The sequence below is a fragment of the Triplophysa rosa genome, linkage group LG4, assembly GCF_024868665.1.
Source record: "Triplophysa rosa linkage group LG4, Trosa_1v2, whole genome shotgun sequence".
Lineage (NCBI taxonomy): Eukaryota > Metazoa > Chordata > Actinopteri > Cypriniformes > Nemacheilidae > Triplophysa > Triplophysa rosa.
The window spans coordinates 10,399,322-10,420,523 of NC_079893.1; the positions used below are offsets into that span (position 1 = coordinate 10,399,322).

General features: G+C 39.5%; 1 protein-coding gene across 1 annotated transcript in view; it reads left to right on the plus strand.

Moving 5' to 3' along the window:
* The window catches only part of prss12 (serine protease 12), a 34,338-nt gene extending 13,690 nt beyond the window's left edge, over positions 1 to 20,648 (plus strand). The window contains exons 8-13 of the mRNA XM_057330671.1: positions 1,675 to 1,816; positions 8,046 to 8,248; positions 9,032 to 9,110; positions 9,243 to 9,365; positions 14,300 to 14,601; positions 18,201 to 20,648. Coding sequence (XP_057186654.1) covers positions 1,675 to 1,816; positions 8,046 to 8,248; positions 9,032 to 9,110; positions 9,243 to 9,365; positions 14,300 to 14,601; positions 18,201 to 18,508 — 1,157 coding nt within the window. The 3' untranslated portion in view covers positions 18,509 to 20,648. The remainder of the gene's footprint in view (positions 1 to 1,674; positions 1,817 to 8,045; positions 8,249 to 9,031; positions 9,111 to 9,242; positions 9,366 to 14,299; positions 14,602 to 18,200) is intronic.
* The last annotated feature ends 554 nt before the right edge of the window (positions 20,649 to 21,202 follow it).

Consider the following 21,202-nt stretch of genomic DNA (forward strand, 5'->3'; position numbering starts at 1 on the left):
CTCCATAATTTTTCCCGCAACTGCATTTTCAAAATAGCCAATTGTGCGGGAAAATTGCGACCCTGGCAACACTGGCGCTTACAGCGAACCGGTCGGGGCCAATAGCCTCGGACCTTTAGCTCACCTCACGCGTCTATTCGCGGGATTTTTGATTTGTTAATGTCTCGCGGGCATTATATATATATATAGGCATGGGCCGGTATGAGATTTTGATGGCATGATGACCTTAAGCAAAAATATCACGGTTTAATGGTATGCGGATGTTTCGATTACAGCTTTAAAATGTGTTCTTTTAAATGTGTGGGTAAAAAATGTTTTTCCATTGAACACAATAGATTTTATTTTTAAGCACCACAAAATATTTGGAACAGTAGTAAACTTGTATAGTATGTCAAATCAGTGGCTAGTAGTTTGTTTACATGCAATTGTAGTCATTAAACATGCATATGCAGTATATACAGTAAATATAAAGAAATGAAGTGCAGATGAGCAAATAACAAATTAAGTATAAACAAAAAAATCACAGAACCTCATGGATTCCTGCACTTTCTACACACGCACACACGCACACGCGCACGCGCGCACGCACGCACACACACACACACGCACACACACACACACGCACGCACACACGTGCGCGCATACACACGCACACACATGTTGGGTTTCCATGTTTTATGGGGACATTCCATAGACGCAATGGTTTTTATACTGTACAAACTATATATTATATTCCCTACCCCTAACCCACCCCCTAAACCTAACAATCACACACAACTGTCTGCTCTTTTAGATTTTCAAAAAAGTTAATTTAGGATTTATAAGCTTGTTTCCTCATGGGGACAAAAAAATGTCCCCACAAGGATTTTGGATATTGCCATCTTTGTGGGGACATTTTGTCCCCATACCGTAGGGTTTACCCTTCCCACACATACACACACACACACACACACACACACACACACATACAAAATGTACACACAAAATGTACATTCATGCAAGCATTTAGGCATTTACGTAACTCCATTGCTGCAATTTGACATTTACTCTTTTATTCTGTGTATAAGATTCTAAAAAGGAGAAAATGGCCGCACATCCTCTATAGGAGTGGTTCTCAAACTGGGGGCCCCAAGATGGATCCAGGGGGCCACAGATTTTGTGGCATTTTAGGAAAAATTGAAATTTAATGTTATGCAATCAAACATTAAAACTAAGCCCACCAACCAAAATAATTGATTGTCCAGCATTGTATAACTGAATATGTTTAATTAAAATTCGAAGTTTAAGATTATAAGCCATTATTTGGGGGGCCACAAAGTGATTCACCCTACACAAATGGGGCCTTACAACAAAAAAGTTTGACAACCACTGCTCTATAGCACTTTATTAAATCACACAGGGCAGTGTAACTATTTAGCAGGAGGGCAAAACTCTTCCTGAAAACATTGGCGCTGTTTGTCACAGTGCAAGAATCTCACACACACACAATCACTAGTGGAGAATCTATTTATCAGTAAATGATGGAGAAAAAGCCTCGTTATGGGTCATTTATTTATAAATCTCAATCCCAGATGGGACATTTAACAATCTGCATTCTTTGTATGGTGCAGTCCAGATCTGTAACCACCACCAGTAGTTTTTCAAACTTTATGGTTTGTTTTACCTCTGTCTCAGGTGTGCCTGTGAGGCTGGTGGGCGGGGAGAATGAGAGAGAGGGGCGTGTCGAGATCCTGGTAGGTGGCCAGTGGGGAACGGTTTGTGATGACGGATGGACAGATCAGGACGCAGAGGTGGTGTGCAGACAGCTGGGCTACAGGTGACAGAAAAAGATGGTCTTGCAAGTTTATCTTCTGCACTTGTTTCTATCAAAAGTTTAAAACATCAAAGTACTTTATTTTATTTGTCACAGTAAACTACACTCCTAAGGGAATTTAAGAACTATTACCATGAAATTAAGACATATGCACAACTCAGATAAGTATATGACTTGTTAAGGTTCAGTTGATCCATCTGGAAGAAATAAGTGCATTAGAATTGAGCTCTGTGATAATTGTGTGCATGTGTGTGTGTGCGTGCGTGCATGTGTATGTGATGAGCTCTTCCTGATGAGCGAAGGTGACATGGTTGGTATAGAGCCAAGTGTCTTAATCTTTATGTATACAGATGTGTATGTGTATGTGTGCGTGTGTTACTAAACATCTGTAGAAGTGTCTTTTTTAAGACTGAAGTTATGATTTTCAATCATACATGTGTTATTGTTCAGCTCGAGTTACAAAACTGATAAGAGTGTCAGCTTTACACATGCTAATGTGATCAGCACCTTTCCTCACGCTCACCTCCTGAGGGTAGGCCGGAGGTCAGGTTATGACACTGTAACTGATGCTCATATCTGTCTGGTGAGCTCAAATCTCTCACTTCTCCCATGTGTTATGTGTCATATTCCGTGCTTGCCTGTATGTGTGTTCCAGATATATGTCTCTCTTGTGTAATGAGTGAGAATACACCATATCAAATTAAAAAAGAGGAATGCACACTTGATCTTTTTGCGTTCAGTGTTTGACTTTTGTTGATTTTTGTAGGTCCTGTTTATAATTTAGATGAGTGAGGTAACTGAATTGTGCTGAATTATGTGATTCCGATTAATGTCTATTACAGTAATACATTGAGGTTGAGTGAGGTTGTTAGAGGACCAGTCGTGTTTTCTGTGGCTTTTAACAGCTTTGTGAAGTTCCTATAGGTGAGGTTTTAGAACAGCCACATTGAGTTTATCAGGTCATTGGTTAACATTACTTAAAGGTAGTGTGTGTGATATTTGGATGGATGGATGGATTCAATTTATTGTCATTGCACATGTACAAGTACAAGGCAACGAAATGTGACCTCTGCATTTAACCCATCCAGAGAGTAGTGAACACACGTACCCCCGGAGCAGTGGGCAGCTATCACTACAGCGCCCGGGGAGCAAGTAGGGATAAGGTGCCTTGCTCAAGGGCACCTCAGTTATTACCCGCCGGCCCTGGGAATCGAACCGGCAACCTTCTGGTCATGAGTCCGACTCTCTAACCATTAGGCCACAACTGCCCCTATATTGAAGGTATAGTTCACCCAAAAATTTAAATTCTGTCATCATTTACTCACCCTCTTGTCATTTCAAACCTGTATGGCTTTATTTCTTCTGCAGAACACAAAATAAGATATTTTGAAGAATGTTTATAACCGAACAGCGGTGGCAGCCATTGACTTCTATTGTATGGACACAAGACCAATGCAAGTGAATGGCTGCCATTGCTGTTCGGTCAACAACATTTTTCAAAATATCTTCTTTTGTGTCCTGCGGAAGAAAAAAACTCATACAGGTTTGACATGACAAGAGGGTGAGTAAATGATAACAGAATTTTCATTTTTGGGTGAACTATCACTTTAAGAAGGATCTATTGACAGAAATGCAATATAATATACACAACTCTTCAGAGGTGTATAAAGACCTTACATAATGAAGTGTTATGTTTTTATTACCTCAGAACGAGCTATTTCTATCTACATACACCGCGGGTCCCCTTGCATGGAATTTGTCCTGTTGTTTCTACAGTAGCCCTAAATGGACAAACTACAGAACTCTACAGAACGCGTTTCGTAAATACTGTAAAGAAGCGAAAACGTGACGACATCTTTGTCCTGCGTCAGCCTCCGTAGTGCTTCGAAAGGGAGGGGTGAGCGGTGGAGTGAGCCGTTGGTTGCCATTCGCAATCTCAACACTAGATGCTGCTAAAAACTCCACATTGCTCATTTAAAGACACGTTGTACATTTCTTTTTGTTCTGCAAGAAATGGCTTAACACTCTGCGAGGATAACCTTGAGCTTAAATCTCGTGTTCTCCTGCCAATCCATTGTTAACAAAAATAAAAAAACGGTTTGGAGTGCTCTAGTACTTATGTCTTTTTTGTTTGTTTTTCCTGTTTTAAGCTACTCTTCTTTAATCACTTTTACCAGGGACGAATTGCTTAACATTAAGCAATGCCCTTCTATCAATCTTTTCCCTAATTTTGAAAATTCAGACGTCTTACTGGACATTTTACTCGGAGGAGCGGCAGCTCTGTACAAACGCTCTAAAAGACGCAAGCGGGGAAAGCGAGCGGGTGCGCTCGTCAGACTCCGACGACGCGGATTTAGGACCCCGCTGCCGAGTATACACCTGGCGAATGTCCGCTCCCTTACCAACAAAACGGACGAAATACTCTTACTCACCAGGACAAACAAAGATTTTTCCAACTCCGCGGCGCTGTGTTTCACAGAAACATGGCTCAATGACACCATACCGAACAGCGCGTTACATCTGCCGGGTTTTCAGCTGTTCAGAGCGGATCGCATTGCCGAGTCAACAGGGAAGACACGTGGTGGTGGATTATGTTTTTATATAAACGAAGGTTGGTGCAGAGATATAACAACACTGAAGAAGATGTGCTTTTCGTACTTAGAAGCGTTCTCTATCAACTGCAAACCTTTTTATTCGCCACGCGAGTTTTCCTCATTTATTCTCGTGAATGTTTACATTCCTCCACATGCTTGTGCGAGCGCGGCGCTGCAACAGCTGGCGGATTACATCACTGACACGGAGCAGCAACACCCGGATTCTCTTATTATTATTATTGGGGACTTTAACAGAGCAAACCTCTCCCGTGAGCTGCCAAAATACAGGCAGCATATCACATGCCCCACCAGAGACAGCAACATTCTGGATCACTGTTACACCACAATACGGGATGCATACCACTCTGTTCCCAGAGCAGCTCTGGGTCTCTCTGATCATTGCCTGGTTCATCTTCTTCCGACCTACAGACAGAAGCTTAAATCTGCCAAGCCTGTAGCAAGAACAGCAAAGAGATGGAGCAGCGAAACAGAGCGGGCCTTACAAGCCTGTTTCGACTGCACGGATTGGAGTGTCTTTGAAGCTGCAGCCACTGATCTGGATGAGTTAACTGACACAGTGACATCCTACATCAGCTTCTGTGAGGACATGTGTATTCCCACCAGGACTCGCTTAACATACAACAATGACAAACCATGGTTTACAATGAAACTGAGACAGCTTCGTCAGGCCAAAGAAGATGCTTACAGAAGTGGGGACAAAGTCTTGTATAATCAGGCCAAAAACACACTGACAAAGGAGATAAGAGCAGCTAAGAGAAGCTACTCTGAAAAGCTGAAGAACCAGTTTTCAGCCAACGACCCTGCATCGGTGTGGAAAGGCCTGAAAGACATTACCAACTACAAGCCATCATCCCCTCAGTCTATGGGTAATCAACGACTGGCTGACGACCTGAACGACTTCTATTGTCGTTTTGAAATGCAGAGTCTCACCCTTCACACCCGCCCTGACCCTATCTCTGCTATACCATTAACACCTCCTCTTGACATTCAACCTGCACTTAAGATCTGCGAAGAGGATGTTTGCCAGCTTTTCCGCAAACAAAAGATCAGAAAAGCACCAGGCCCAGACAATGTCTCACCCTCCTGCCTGAAAGTCTGTGCGGAGCAGCTGTCGCCCATCTTCACTAATATTTTTAACAGATCTTTGGAGCAGTGTGAAGTCCCTTCATGCTTCAAACGCTCCACCATCATCCCTGTACAGAAGAAACCCAAAATATCTGGACTTAATGACTACAGGCCTGTTGCTTTAACATCTGTGGTCATGAAGTCATTTGAGAGACTTGTACTGGCCCACCTGAAGGACATCACCAGACCACTTCTTGATCCCCTCCAGTTTGCTTACCGAGCAAACAGGTCTGTGGACGATGCAGTAAACATGGGACTGCATTACATCCTACAACACCTAGACAGACCAGGGACTTACGTCAGGATCCTGTTTGTAGACTTCAGCTCGGCCTTCAACACCATAATCCCAGACCTCCTCCTGCCCAAGCTTACCCAGCTCTCTGTGCCAACCTCTACCTGTCAGTGGATTATTAACTTCCTGTCGAACAGGCAGCAGCTAGTGAGGTTGGGAAAATTTAAATCCAGCACATGTACCATCAGCACCGGAGCTCCTCAAGGATGTGTTCTTTCTCCACTGCTATATTCACTCTACACAAACGAATGCACCTCTACAGACCCTTCTGTCAAACTCCTGAAGTTTGCAGATGACACCACAGTCATTGGCCTTATTCAAGACGGTGATGAATCTGCCTACAGAAAGGAGGTTGCTCAGCTGGCTGCCTGGTGTAGTCAAAACAACCTAGAGCTGAATGCATTCAAGACAGTGGAGATGATAGTGGATTTCAGAAGGAACCCTCCATCACTTCCTCCCCTCACCATCCTGGACAGCACTGTGGATACTGTGGAGTCATTCAGGTTCCTGGGCTCCACCATCTCTCAGGACCTGAAGTGGGAGTCCCACATAGACTCCATTGTAAAGAAGGCCCAGCAGAGGTTATACTTCCTCCGTCAATTGAGGAAGTTCAACCTACCACAGGAGCTACTGACCCAGTTCTACTCAGTGGTCATCGAATCTGTTCTGTGCACTTCAATTACTGTTTGGTATGGCTCGGCCACCAAATCAGACCTACGAAGACTACAACGGACAGTTCGTAGTGCTGAGAAAATTATTGGTGCTCCTCTGCCCACACTTCAGGACCTGTACGATTCCAGAGTGAAAAACAGGGCAAGAAAAATCATCATTGACTCCACACACCCAGCACACAAACTCTTTGATCTGCTGCCCTCTGGCCGGCGCTTTAGAGCACCAAACACCAGGACTTCCAGACACAGAAGCAGCTTCTTCCCCCAGGCAATCTCCCTCCTAAACAGATAACTGCTCCTTAAGAGCAATATTCCACTTCCACTACTCCTATAGTGTGCACTATAGTGCCTTATTATATCTACATCTTATGTATACATGTATATAACACTACCTCTACTTACTAAATTATCCATTTGCACAAGTGTACATACAATCTGTTAATATGTTTATTCTACTATATACTACCCTGTACAATGTCTCTTATATGTTATTATCCCCCATTTTCTGTAAAATAGTCTTTATTTTATATATGCACAATTTAGAATCTTTTAGACTGTAAATCGTATTATATTGTATTGTCATTGTGTTGAATGTCTGTACTAGAAGCTTCCAACACCAAAGAAAATTCCTTGTGTGTGCAAGCACACTTGGCAATAAAGCTCTTCTGATTCTGATTCTGATTCTGATTCTGATAAGACAATAGAGAATAAATTTGGAGGTGTTCCCGAGGCTCGATTCAGGACAGGAAGTAAATTTGATCACGGCAGGAGTCGGGATGCTGGAAGAATTGTTATAAAAAAAAGGTAGGCGGATGCTTACACACGCTTGGAGAATGACACATATACAGCTTAATAGTTGCTCAATTGGCGGAATATGGCTCTTGCAATAACAAGCTCTTGGTTTAGATTCCTAGAAAATGCTGAACTGATGAACAGAATAGATGCAATTAAATGCACATGAAAGACAGAATAGATTCAATTAAAGGCATCCTACTTTATTATGTTTTTGATGTGCTAAGCAATAGGTGTTCATGTTTCAATTTTCAAAAAATGCTTGATATATTACATATTTCACCTGTGTTTTACACCGTCATCTTGATTCTCGGTTGAGTTCTTGGTTCACTGAAGCCCCTTCTTCCGAAATGTTCTAATTGGTCAAGCTGAGCCAGTCTTTTGTGATTGGTCTACCGCTTGGAGTGTGTGTGGAGATGTTCTTCCCATTGCCCTATATCTGTGTTCCAGGGGGCTGGGTTTATGTAAAATTAGTCTGTCATGATGTAACTACTGCAGGAAGTAGCTCGTTGTAGTCCCAACGAGTCGTTCATTGTAGTCTTTCAAAAGTGATTTCCGTTCAAGAAAATATCTTCCTCTTCTGTGAACTTTGAGCACTGCGACTTTGCAGATGTTGTTTATGCTCAAACAGCTATACTACTCACTAACTAAATTGAAAGAAGTGAAATTCCATCAGACCTCCCCTTTAAATGCACATGAAAGCGTCTGACTTGTCTTTTATTGTTCTTCTCATGCAGCGGGATGGCCAAAGCTCGTGTAATGGCCTATTTTGGAGAAGGCGAGGGACCTATCCACATTGACAATGTAGAATGCAGCGGTGGGGAACGGACACTGGCTGACTGCATCAAACAACCGTATGGAACACACAACTGTCGTCATAGTGAAGATGCTGGAGTTATTTGTGACTATGGGTTACAGAAGGATGCCCCTATGGTGAAAGGTGAGGTGAAAAGGTGAAACAACATTCAAGTATTTGATGCTGCCAAGGCAAGATGTAGTTAACCTTAATTAAATGCACAGATGTCTTTGGACATTGTCTTCTTTCCAAGAATGTCTAAAACACTGACTTGCAGTTATTTTAATTGGTGGTCATTGAAACTCTCCGAGAAGCAGCAAAGAGTTGTGAAGGACAGATTTGGGAATCCTTACACCTGTCAAAATACCATCCTTAAAAACAAGAGATGGAGATAAATGATCACCTGTCAAGAGCTTTTGCTTTTACAGAGACTAGATTATGCAGGAATATTGGTGTGTTTGTTATGTCTGCTCTGAAGGATGTGGTCTGGCTCGCCATCCCATGATCACTTGCACTTTCATTTATGCTTTATTATTCTAATCAATCTAATAACGCTTTAATGCAAGGTAATCCGATCTGCTTTCTCCATTAAACCGTGAAGGCAGACAGCACACATCATTTGCGCTATTAGGTCTCACACTACAGTAGGTTTAGATTCATGCTTCAGGAAACATGTCAGTTTGTACACGCACACACACACCAAACATGAATGAATAATTAACAATATAACAGTGCAACAAATCACAAACATACACACTTAATGTAAATAATACATGGTAATTCATCTCATCATCTTTCAAATAACATTATTAAGAAAAGCATTGATAGGCTTCATGTTCTTTAAGCCAAGTATCTTTTCAGGAAGAACCTCTTGGCAGGTTTCTTGAGATCACAAATAAAGTTCAAAAATGTGTATGTGTGTTACAGACACAGTAAGCTCCATGTGTGGTCTAAGACCCTCTCATACCCGCCAGAAGAGAATAATAGGAGGAGAGAACTCTCCACGGTAAGCAAATAAGGACAACTTGTATACAAACGCCGTAACAAATTACACTATTCTAAGTAAATAAAGGAGAATATGAACATACAGAGCAGAGTTTAATAGCATGTTGGCTGCGTTTTTGTCTGTGTGGTGTAGGGGGGGCTGGCCGTGGCAGGCAGCTGTGCGCTTACGGGGTTCTCAGGCAGATGGACGACTGGTATGCGGAGCCACTTTGATCCACAGCTGCTGGATCCTCACCTCTGCTCATTGCTTTAAGAGGTACACACACACGCAAGTGCACACAGACACTATTTCTTCAGTTTGTGTCACATCTGTCAGGCATAAATTAAATCCACCCTCACACAAACATGTACACACGCTCCTGGCTGTTTCTTGCGTTTTCAGTTTTCCACCGTGACTCATGCAGTTAGAAGATGCAGAAAATAGCCTGAGATACAAACAAAACACATTTTGAAGAGTCCACCGTCTTCCCACACCATACCTGCGGGCGGTGTCCAATTATTTAATGGTTATTTGTGACTTGTAAATCAACAGTTTTAGTGAGGCTAGATGCAAAACAAACCTAGTTCAATTCCAGTAAACGTAATTTATTAACACAGGCAGTGCATGGACAGTAAATACTCACCGTTCATGGATGATGAAAGTTCAGATCTATATGAGGAAATTATCCATGAAAATGACTTCAGTTAAAGTACAACCGACCAAGTAATGTTCATTGTCAGAGGTTTATTCATGTGTAGCTTTAGCAGTCTTGTAAATGTTGGTTGAGCAGTTGTTGTTATTGCTGAAATGAAACACACACACACACACATCGCTGGAGCTGTTCTGGCTGGTAGTAGCAGCACACGATTCTCCTGCTAGACTTCGGCTATTAAATAATATATCTGCCTAATTTAATTTTCGGTCCAATACCATTAATCGTCTGATACCGATATGGCCGATAATGTTTTGTCTTCTATAGCGGTCTGTATTGTTAAAAAAATGTTAGTCTTCTTTCAAGAACTCTGATTGGGCTATAGAATCATTGTTCTCAAGCTAGGTCAATTTGTGATGCCATATGTAAAGATGATAACCCCCATAATCATTTTTTGATGAACTTTTTACAGCATGAAATAGATTTTCATTGCTTCATATCTACTGCAATTTTCAAAATAGTCACATGGTGTTTACGACTCACAAAGGTACAAACTATTTCTTGATCTGAGTGCCCATTAAAGGGATACTTCACCCAAAAATGAAAATTCTGTCATCATTTACTCAACTTCGAGTTGTTCCAAATCTGTATAAATTTCTTCTGATGAACACGGAGATAGATATTTGGACGAATGCTTATAACCAAACAAACAGATTTTGTCCCCCATTGACTCCCATTGTAGGAAAAATTACTTTTTCATTTTTTTGTTGTTCTGTTGAACACAAAAGAAGACATTTTGAAGAATGCAGGACAGCAAACAGTTCTGGGGCACTTTTGACTCCCATTGTATTTTTTCCTACTATGGTAGTCAATGGGGAGCCAAATCTGTCTGGTTATAAGCATTCTTCCAAATATCTTTCTCTGTGTTCAACCAAACAAAGAAATTTTTACAGATTTGGAACAACTCGAAGGTGAGTAAATGATGACAGAATTTTCATATTTGGGTGAAGTATCCCTTTAAGATGGTAGCGTTTAGTTCAAATACTTCTGGGGTTGCATCCACACTTGGAATTGTAGCAAATACGTTTCTCCAGGTATATTACTGTAACTCTTTTTCGGCATAAACGTATCATGGATTTTTTAAAGGTTTTACCTGCAGTTAAATCATTTTATTACACAGCGCTCTAGAAAACTTGATTCCGATTGGCCAATTGCGACATTCCAAGGTCTGATATTCATAAAAACTGCTCAAAATCATTTTGACAGGCATAAATTATTAAAACAAGTATAAATATGTATTTTAATAACATGTATGACGTTATATTTCTACAATAGCCCTAAACAGACAAACTGCTGTACAGAGCGCGTTTCGTAAATATGTTATCTCCTTCGGCAAAAACGTGACAACACAACGTCTTTGTCCTGGGAGAGCCGCCGTAGTGTTTCGAAAGGGAGGGGCGGAGTGAATCGTTGGTTGCAATTTGCAACTTCACCACTAAATGCAGCTAAAATCTCCACATTCCCCTTTAAGACCGAAAGTAAACAGATTTTCCTCGCAGAAAGACAGCATGCGTTAAAAATGGGCTATTTTTGGAATATTTCAAATTCAATATTTCATGTTCAATAACTTACTCATTATCCCTTATTAGAAAGTTATTCTGGGATTTTTGTGGAAAATTTCACTTTATTATTTCAATCAAGGTTGATGGACTGACATTTGAAAAATTTCTAATTTAACTCGCTGCTAGTCAACCATACATAGCAAAATTACATAAAACACTATTAGCCACAGGAAGTTTACAGTTTGGTAAGTTTTTACAATTGTGTTATAAAATAATAACTGTTTAAAAAGAAGACTAATAGTAATGGTAAGGCGAGAAATAACAAACTTTTTTACACAAAGACCTTCTGCTTCCCTTAAGGATCATTTTGGTAAATGTCCTGTACAGAGTTTCCCTATTCCAGTGAAAAATGTGTGTTAGTCGTAGCTTCCTGAATCATTTAAAACTTTCATTTAAAGGAAGACTCCCAGCACTGTGGCAGTGTGTGAGGTTTAGGTAAGTTTGGATCTGTTTTTTATCAAGCAGTCCAAGCACTGAGCCTTCAAAATATGATCCATGACATCAGACTACTGCTAAAGTTTCCTCTAGTTACATACCATCTCTCTTTCTCTATTACACACACACACAAACTAGACACGGCTATAAATCTCGATACCTTTGCGGCTCCCTCCCTCTTATCCTTAAATAGACTCACTCATTTTCTCAGGAATGCGATTAATGACATGCAGAAGAGCATAACAGTTGTTTTAAATCATTTAAGATCATTTAGCTTAACAGGACTAAAGTTAGTCTCTCACTTCCGAGTTTATGGAGGGTAACATGACATTTGTGCAAAAATAGCGAGCGCACACGCATACTAGGGCTAAACTATTTTTATGCTGCACCCTGGCCAATCGTAATTAAACTGGGTTACAAACAAGTGTGATATTAATGGAGAAGCGCTGTCAGCCCTAATGACGGAACTTCCTTAATCTACAACCTGGTTTGATGGTTCGATGGCTGTCAACATATACAGCTTCTGGGTCTTGGGGGAACATTACAGTAATAAACAAATATGTGTTGAGTTACTGTACTGTGGTGGGCATTTGAGGGGCTCTTAATCGCTGATTGATGAGTAAATTATTAAAATTGAATCGAATAGAATAGTTTTTATAAAATATTTTTGCAAGCCTTTTCTCTGTAATTTGGTATGATAGTGGACAGGTGACTGGGAAATGATCCAGATTTTAAGTTGGGTAACCCACACATAAATGCCAGTGTATTACAGTAACGATTTAAAGTTAATTGGAAACATTTTGAGCATTAAGCCACGGTAACACTAGATTTTTAGCATGCAGAATGTCATCGGACACAACAGCGAACAGGATATGATGTCATACTTTTCTGTTTTAATAAATACATCATATGAAGAGTTTAGTTCCAAAATAAGAATAAAAAATGATGTTTTTTTTCTGTGCATTCAAATTTATATCAATCAAACTTCAGTTGGTTGGTTTTGATTTAAGCCATAACAACTAAAAAAATACAGTTAACTAACATAGTAAAAAACATGATTTTTGAAAATTCTTAAAAACGGGGTTATCTCATTTTGGAACCAAACTCTTCATATATTAATGTGAACTTATACAGTCGTGGATAGTTTTCATCACACCTGCAAGTTTGTGTTGAATTCAGTCAAGAGGTCATTCGATACGTTATGATCCTCACATACTTTCTCGTCATGGGAATTCATTTTGGAGAATCTTGGAGATGTTTTCAGAGTTCTTATGGATTTAGGCTGTCTCAGTTTTTGCAGTCTGTTCGTGTAATCCCAGACTCGATATCGGCGAGATCAGATGTCTGTGTGGACCATACTGCATTACAAAACACTTCAAAATGTTTATCTTACACAGTTAATGTACAGTAATTGACATAATAGGCAAACGATATAAAAAACACATTCAAATTAGAAGTGTCTAATATGCCTATTATTACTTTTGCGCAGAACTGTAGATGTTACAGATGTTAAGTTTTAATATTAGTAATATTTTAAGTAATTTATGAATCTTTGACCTGGGTTTAAAAAAATCTATGCATAAGAAGCATTTTAAAAGTAGGTTAAAAAGTAGGAATATAGGACCATCATAAAACAAAAAAAGGAAACTTGAAGTTGAAATAATATACAGCACAGTATGAGTACAAAATGACCCCACAGTACATGAAGGTGACTGTGGTAAAAGTGTCACAGGCTCAGAACTGGCCTTTCCGGCACCTCACCGATGAATGTGCTGCTGATCCTGCTGCTGGTAACTGCCAGACCAAGAGAGTCATACCGGACAGAGCAGATCCTTTTCCAGAAAAGGTCTGACTGTGTAACAGGACACTTCTGTCCCTCTCTCTGGCACTACATTCATATTTCCGTTACACAGCGATGCTTTCAATCACTGACAAGTAGCCAGGAGGGCAAGCACATACACACACAGGGCCAGCGCTAGTATTTATGGGCCCCAGCCTCCAAACGATGGGGCCTAACGTAGTCACAAACAGTTAAAAGTAAAGTTCTTGTTTAGTCTTTTCAGTCAGCTAAGATTTATATTGATATCTATATTTCAAAAATTATTTAAATTTATATGTTATATCATTTATTGAAATTTTATAATATAATATATAGCATTATAATTCTATAAAGATCTTCACAAAGTCATAGCTGTAGCCCAGTGGTTAGCGCTCCAAGACACATATGAGCTGTTGGCTCACGACCGGGGACCGGGGTTCGATCCCACTCCCTGTCTCATACGCTCATGCGCCTGTCTGCCTCCACTGTCCTATACACATAAATCAAAACTATAAATAATATGACGGTCAAAAAAGAAATATACACAAAGTTGGTTAAAAGTGTAAGATTTTACTTGTGTCTCAAAAAATGATGCCAGTCACAAACTCATCCCTATCAAGAGTAGGGATGAGTTGTTTAGTCTGAAGTGTGTTTTAGCTATGTGTTGTTTGTTGTTTTATAGGTATGGTAACAGCAGTGGGCTGTATAAAGTTCGTGTGGGTGACTATCACTCTCTGGTTCCTGAAGAGTATGAGGAGGAATATGCCGTGGAGAAGATCATCCTTCAGCCACGCTACCACGCTGACAGCAACGACTATGACCTGGCACTGGTGCGCGTGTCCGGTCACAGAGCTCACGGCGGGGGGGCCGCGGGCGAGTGCGTCAGGCTGAACCGTTTCGTGCTGCCCGCCTGTCTACCAGCTCGGAGGGAGAGAGTGCCAAAGGGCATTTCCAAATGCTACATCACAGGCTGGGGAGACACAGGTTGGAGATTGAATGAAACGCACACAGAGCACTCTTTCCTTTACTTTAATCATTAATGAAATGAACCAGTGACCTTTCTGTTTGCCCAAAAATAAAAATTCTGTCATCATTTATGTAGCCTCATGTCATTAAAACCTGTATGCGACCCTTTCTTCTGTGGAACCCAAAAAAGGATTTTGTAGGGACACACAATGGAAGTCAATGGGGGATAGTGTTGTTTGGTTACCAACATTCTTCATAATATCTTCTCGTGTTGTGCAAAATAAAGTCTTACAGGTTTGGAATGACGTGAGGGTGAGTAAATGAAATCATTTTTATTTTTGGGTAAACTACAGTATTTTAGTTTGATTCCCACAGTCCCAAATGATGTAAATGCTTATTTATTTTGTATCTTTCTCATTGAAGCTCTGAAAGCACCCCACCATGGGGTGGTAGTGCGCCCTCCAGTCTTAAAGGGATAGTTCACCCCCAAAAAATCTGTCATGAATTACTCACTCTCTAGTTGTTCCAAACCTGTATACATTTTTTTTGTTTGGTTGAACACAGAGAAAGATATTTGCACGAATGCTTGTAACCAAACAGTTGTTGGACCCCATTGACTACCATAGTAGGAAAATGATAATGGTAGTGAAAAGTGCCCCAGGACTGTTTGCTGTCCTACGTTCTTCAAAATATGTGTTCAAAAGAACAAAAAATATGATGTAATTTTTACTACTATGGTAATCAATGGGGTCCAAGATCTGTTTGGTTACAAGCATTCTTCCAAATATCTTTCTCTGTGTTCATCACGACAAAGAAAATTATACAGATTTGGAACAACTTTTGGGTGAACTATCCCTTTAACTACTTTGACCAGCAATGTTTTGCTTTACTAGAAAAGTTGTACTTGTTAACCAGCTTCACCAACTAGGTATTGCTGGTCGACCATCAGCAATACCATCACTATCCACCGTCAAAAACATTCAGCTTGAAGAATAAGGTGAGATTTTAACAACAACAGCCAATCAAGTTGGTTCGAGTCGGCCTGGGACGTCGCCTTAAAGCATTAAATATGAAAGATACGGAAAGCGGTTGACTCCGAAGGATAATAACAGACTGCATGACAGCCATAATCATCAATTGAAAACCTTCAGCTATCATTGCTGAATCAAATGATGTTTTGAGTGTGTGTGTGTGTGTGTGTGTGTGTGTGTGTGTGTGTGTGTGTGTGTGTGTGTGTGTGTGTGTGTGTGTGTGTGTGCGCGTGCGCGTGTGTGCGCGTGTGCGATATGAATGTGCTTTTAACGCTGTTGAATAGTGTAAGCTGACAGGCATAAGATGTGATCAGACAGTGTGAAAGCAGAACTGACAGCAGTAAAAGAAGATCACACACTGTTAGTGGATCTCACAGAGAAACAGTCTCTGTTCCTTGTCCTGTCTAAAATAATCACTCTATCACTGCGTCATTCTTACACACTGCTGAAGAACACAGACACTTCTGTTCAGCATTTACATCAGCGTCAACTCGTCCAATCAGAATGTAAAGTCTGAATTATCCATTGTAATATAGTTTTTGTGTTGGCAGCATGTTATTATCATACAGTTAATAGTTTTAAGCCTAATATCAGGGCAGACTAATTTAAAATGCCCTTTCTCAGAATGTTTGACATTGTTGATCCCTATTTATGCTAAGTGTGCACATTCTTTCAAATGAAAAAAGCATCAGAATTTGCAGGAAACCTTTGATGGTTGATGCATGAGATAAAATAGTTTTTGTTTGAATGTTCGCGGAATACTTGTTAGGGTTTTTTGTCAATAAAACATCTGTTCTTCAGCAACAATCAACATCATCAATCTTAAATAAATAATAATAATTATGTCTACCGCTGAGCTGTAGTTACAAACAGGGCTGATGTTTGCTTATGATTCCATGTGCATATTTGTAAGCACTGCTTTTATGTACGAGCATATGGCGTGAGAGACACTTGTGTTCAGAATGACTAAACGGCGTACGTATTCGTTTTTGGGGGGGGGCATCAAATGACTCCGTATCCATTTATAAATGAAAAAGAAAGCATTTAACATCAGTTACACCACACACATATAACAGGTTGCAGTCCTTGATTATGATATTGTTTTAAAACCAAACCGACTACACACATGCACAGGTCTTCTTTATGGCCAAACCTGTCAAAACTGTCTAGAAAAACATACAACTCTTTGTGCATGTTAACTACTGTAATCTCACAAAACTCTAATTGGTGTTTGACACAGCATGAAGAAATCATTGAGAAGCTATAGTGTGTAATTATGTCAGTGTCAAGCACGTACAGATCATCATGTGTGTGTCTGACATGCCCTCAGCGCGGGGTTTAATTCTCATGTGTGTCATGTTCTGTTGTAAATCACCAGTGAATCTCTTACACGAGACTTAATTCTCTCTCTCGCTCAGTAGTAAGTGGACTTCAGTACTCTTAGCAGAAGAATAAAGTACTTTAAGTGAGATGAATGAAGCGTGCGAGTACCTTGACAGAAAAGTGACCGCACGCCGCATTGCATAAATGAAGAGTTAAGCTTGGTCTTTTCCAGACTTCGGCAAAGTTCTTCGTGCATGTGCATACGAGTCAAAAATAAGATGTTGATTTTTTCAGGTCATGCTTATTCATTAACACTCCGACAGGCATCAGTTTATAGGAGGAGGTTCTATTGCCACATGTACTGTATATGTGTGCATTCAGCAGGCGCTTTTATCCAAAGTTACTTGCTGTACAGTGCATTTAAAGGGGTAGTTCGCTCAAAAATCATTTACTCATCCTCAAGTTGTTCCAAATCTGTGTAAATGTCTTTGTTTTGATGAACACAGAGAAAGATATTTGGAAGAATGCTTGTAACCAAGCAGTTCTTGGCCACCATTGACTACCATAGTAGGATTTTTAAAAATACATTTCTTTGTTCTGTTGAACACAAAAGAAGATATTTTGAAGAATGTAGGAAAGCAAACCTTTCAGGGGCACTTTTGACTACCATTGTAATTTTTCCTACTATGGTAGTCAATGATGGCCAAGAACTGTTTGGTTACTGACATTCTTCCAAATATCTTTCTCTGTGTTCATTAGAACAAAGACATTTATACAGATTTGGAACAACCCGAGCGGGAGTAAATGATGACAGAATTTTCATTTTTGGACAAACTGCCCCTTTAGGATCCTATACATTTGAACAACTGGGAATCAAACCAATAATTCTGGCATTTCTGGGGCAGTGCAATGAGTGGTTCTTAACGGGTGGATGGACTGCATGGAAAACTATAAATGCAAGTTAGAATAGCCAAACAAATAGGCTTATCAACTTTGAAAAGGAAAAAAATGCCTCTCGTACTGAATATGTTGTTGTTGGTTTTGCAAATCATAAACAAAACTGTTAAGAAATGTGACACGGTATACATTAAATATGGGTTCTCCAGCAACAATTTGCTTTGTGCAATGTCAAGAGCACTTAACTGCTATATTCTATCTATTCCAACCTTCAAAAAATTATCGTTAATGTGTTTAAAAGTACAAAAAAACTAATTTCTGATCTTTCAGATCAGAATTTCAGATTTTCCACTTTTCTTTTTTCAGGTCGTGCCTATTCGAAAACTCTCCAGCAGGCTTCAATTTCCGTGTTGAGCAAGCGCCACTGTGAGCAACGCTATTCTGACCAATTCACAAGTCGCATGCTGTGCGCCGGCTCCACCCATAACAACCATCGTGTGGACAGTTGCCGTGGAGATAGCGGCGGTCCATTGGTGTGTGAAAGGTCAAGCGGAAGTTGGGTTGTATATGGGGTCACGTCGTGGGGTCACGCTTGTCGACTGCAAGATGCACCTGGTGTCTACACAAAAGTCTCCACCTTTGTGCCATGGATTAGGAAGGTCATTGGCCAGTAGGACTTTTTTTGACAATTTTAGTGAACCAATAACAAACATTCTGACAAACTGGACAGAGAAACAAAGCGAATTTTAGAGTAAAAAGCTTTAGAGATGAATATGTTCCAGATACTAATTTAACACGATAATACTAGCCGAGTATTCCATGTCTTAAGAAAACTTATTGCCGTATTATTTAGCATGTGGCGTAAATGTAGTCAACAAAAAATTCTACTTTGCAGTTTGCACTGAAATGATATTCGTGACCATTTGAAGGGCAATTTTAATAGCGACAAGTCTGGTGGGGTTAAATCAGCGTAATTTCGCTCCTTTATTCTTTGATTTTTTTTAGAAAATGGAAGCACTTCTAGGTTGAAGGGACCACAAGATTATTTTGAAAACGTGTTAATGAATGTGACTGTATACTTGATGCTATATAAAACAGATACAGGGTTTAATCCTTTCTAAAATAACAGAATGTTCCAATTTGATATACAGCGGTTTCAATAATGCTCTGATGACTTGGAATCATAAACTTTAATGTTGAATTGGGAGTATTCTGGATTCTTCGCCAAGAAACGTATGGCAGATATAATCCCCTGGGATACGGTTGCCATGCCATTGCTATGTAACCAACCACATCACCTCATCAACACATAGTTGAAATCATTACGCCTCCACAGGAACAATGACATCATTCGCTATCGATCAGATGTTCATGATAATCTACTGAGACTTGCCACATGTCAATGTGAGATATTGACATATCACATACTTGCTTAAAATCTAGTTGCCTTCCCACTCTTCCATAAACCGGAGATCTGGAAATGGCAATGCAAACCTGCTTATAAATGTTTATGTCTTGAAGTGTTGTGATAATGAGGAACAAATCTCATCTAAAGCATTAAGGACTGACAGAAAGCAACAAGCCTTTCAATGTGTCATTATTCGGTTGTAGGAAAACACTATCACATGCTGAGCTAATGCTAGCGTAATTCAACATCAAATGTCTGTTTTCAGTATGAGTTATAAAAACAGTCTTTAGGCAGAATTTTTACTCCCTTTTGAACACAGCATGATATTGGTCTTTAGAAAATAAAATGTGACCAATCACAAGCCCTGTAATTTTGCACAAGCTGAAGCGTTGCAGTACAACTTAGCTGCAGACGTTTGGAAATCTAGTGATTTTGTAATACATCAATCACATCAGTGTTTTATTCTAATTTACTGTACAGTCGAATTGTAAAAAAAAATTCACGTAGGGTGAACAGTTCTGTTTTCTTTTCTTTTTTGCGTATTTTCTCATGTATGTTTAAATATTTCGGTGCTTGTGGCGGCATGGTGCTATTGTTTTTGCATTAAATGAGTTTTTAAAGTCCAGTGGCACTGTTCATAAGGGAGGGCTTAAATGTAATAAAGAATTGTATGAGGTTGTCTTTACAACATTATTGGAATACAGTAAACATCTGCAATTGCCATGTGCCAAGACCACCACTGATTTGGCACCCCCTTCAAGAGGTGACCTTCAAGACCCTCCCATCTTCACTCGCTAATGCAGACGTATGTACCCGACAGATCCCTACGCTCTGCAAACGAACGACGTCTTGTGTTGCCATCCCAAAAAGGTAAAGAAATCTTCTCTGGATCGGTTCCACATTTGTGGAATGATCTGCCTGCTGCTACAAGATCAGCAGATTCTGTAGCCATCTCTAAGAATCATCGGAAGACATCTCTTCCGTCAACACCTGACTGATCAGTTCTGACTTCTCTTTTCTACACTTAAAAAAAAAAACAATCTCTGTATACTGTGGTAGGCTATATGAGACCATTTTTTTATTGCACTTATGCTTTTTGTTGTCCTTATGTTATTCCAATTGCTTCCATTGTTTACCTCATCTGTAAGTCGCTTTGGATAAAAGCATCTGCTAAATGACTAAATGTAAATAAAGAAAGGGCTGTGAAACGATTAATCCCGATTAATCACATCCAGAATAAAAGTTTGTGTTTACCATAATATATGTCTGTGTACTGTGCATATTAATTTTGTATTTATAAAAACAAACACAAAAGCATATATTTAAGAAAAATATCAAATGAATAAACATTTATATGTAATTTAAATTATTGGTAAATATAAATAAACATAATAAATATGTCCTAAAAATGTATACATGTATGTTTTTGTGTTTATATATTCAAAATGAATATGCACAGTACACAGACATATATTACGCTATGTAAACTTTTATTCTGGATGTGATTAATCGCGATTAATCGTTTAACAGCCCTAAAATAAATACATTATTTGATGTACTTTATTGTTAGGTTATAACATTTACATCTTATATTTGAGGTTCCTGACATCTAGAATACATATTTGCATTTTTAGCTGAATTTGTTTAGAATACACAAAGCTAAACTGTCACATTTAAGTCCAGTGTCTGTGTGTGTGTTTTCACACAGTGGTCTGGATTGGTGTATACAGGACTGTCATTGCCATGTTAGCACAGTCTATTGAAGTCCTGTTTACACAACAGTTACAATCTACCTATAGGACAAAAGACCATTGTGTGTGTGTGTGGACTGCATTTCAAACACAACATCTTTGAGCTAATCTCTACGGAGACAAGTTTAAGATTAAACAAATCACATTTTATCAATGCAATTTGATGTAGTTTTAAAAATATTTAAAAAACATGCATCAAACAAAAAGGC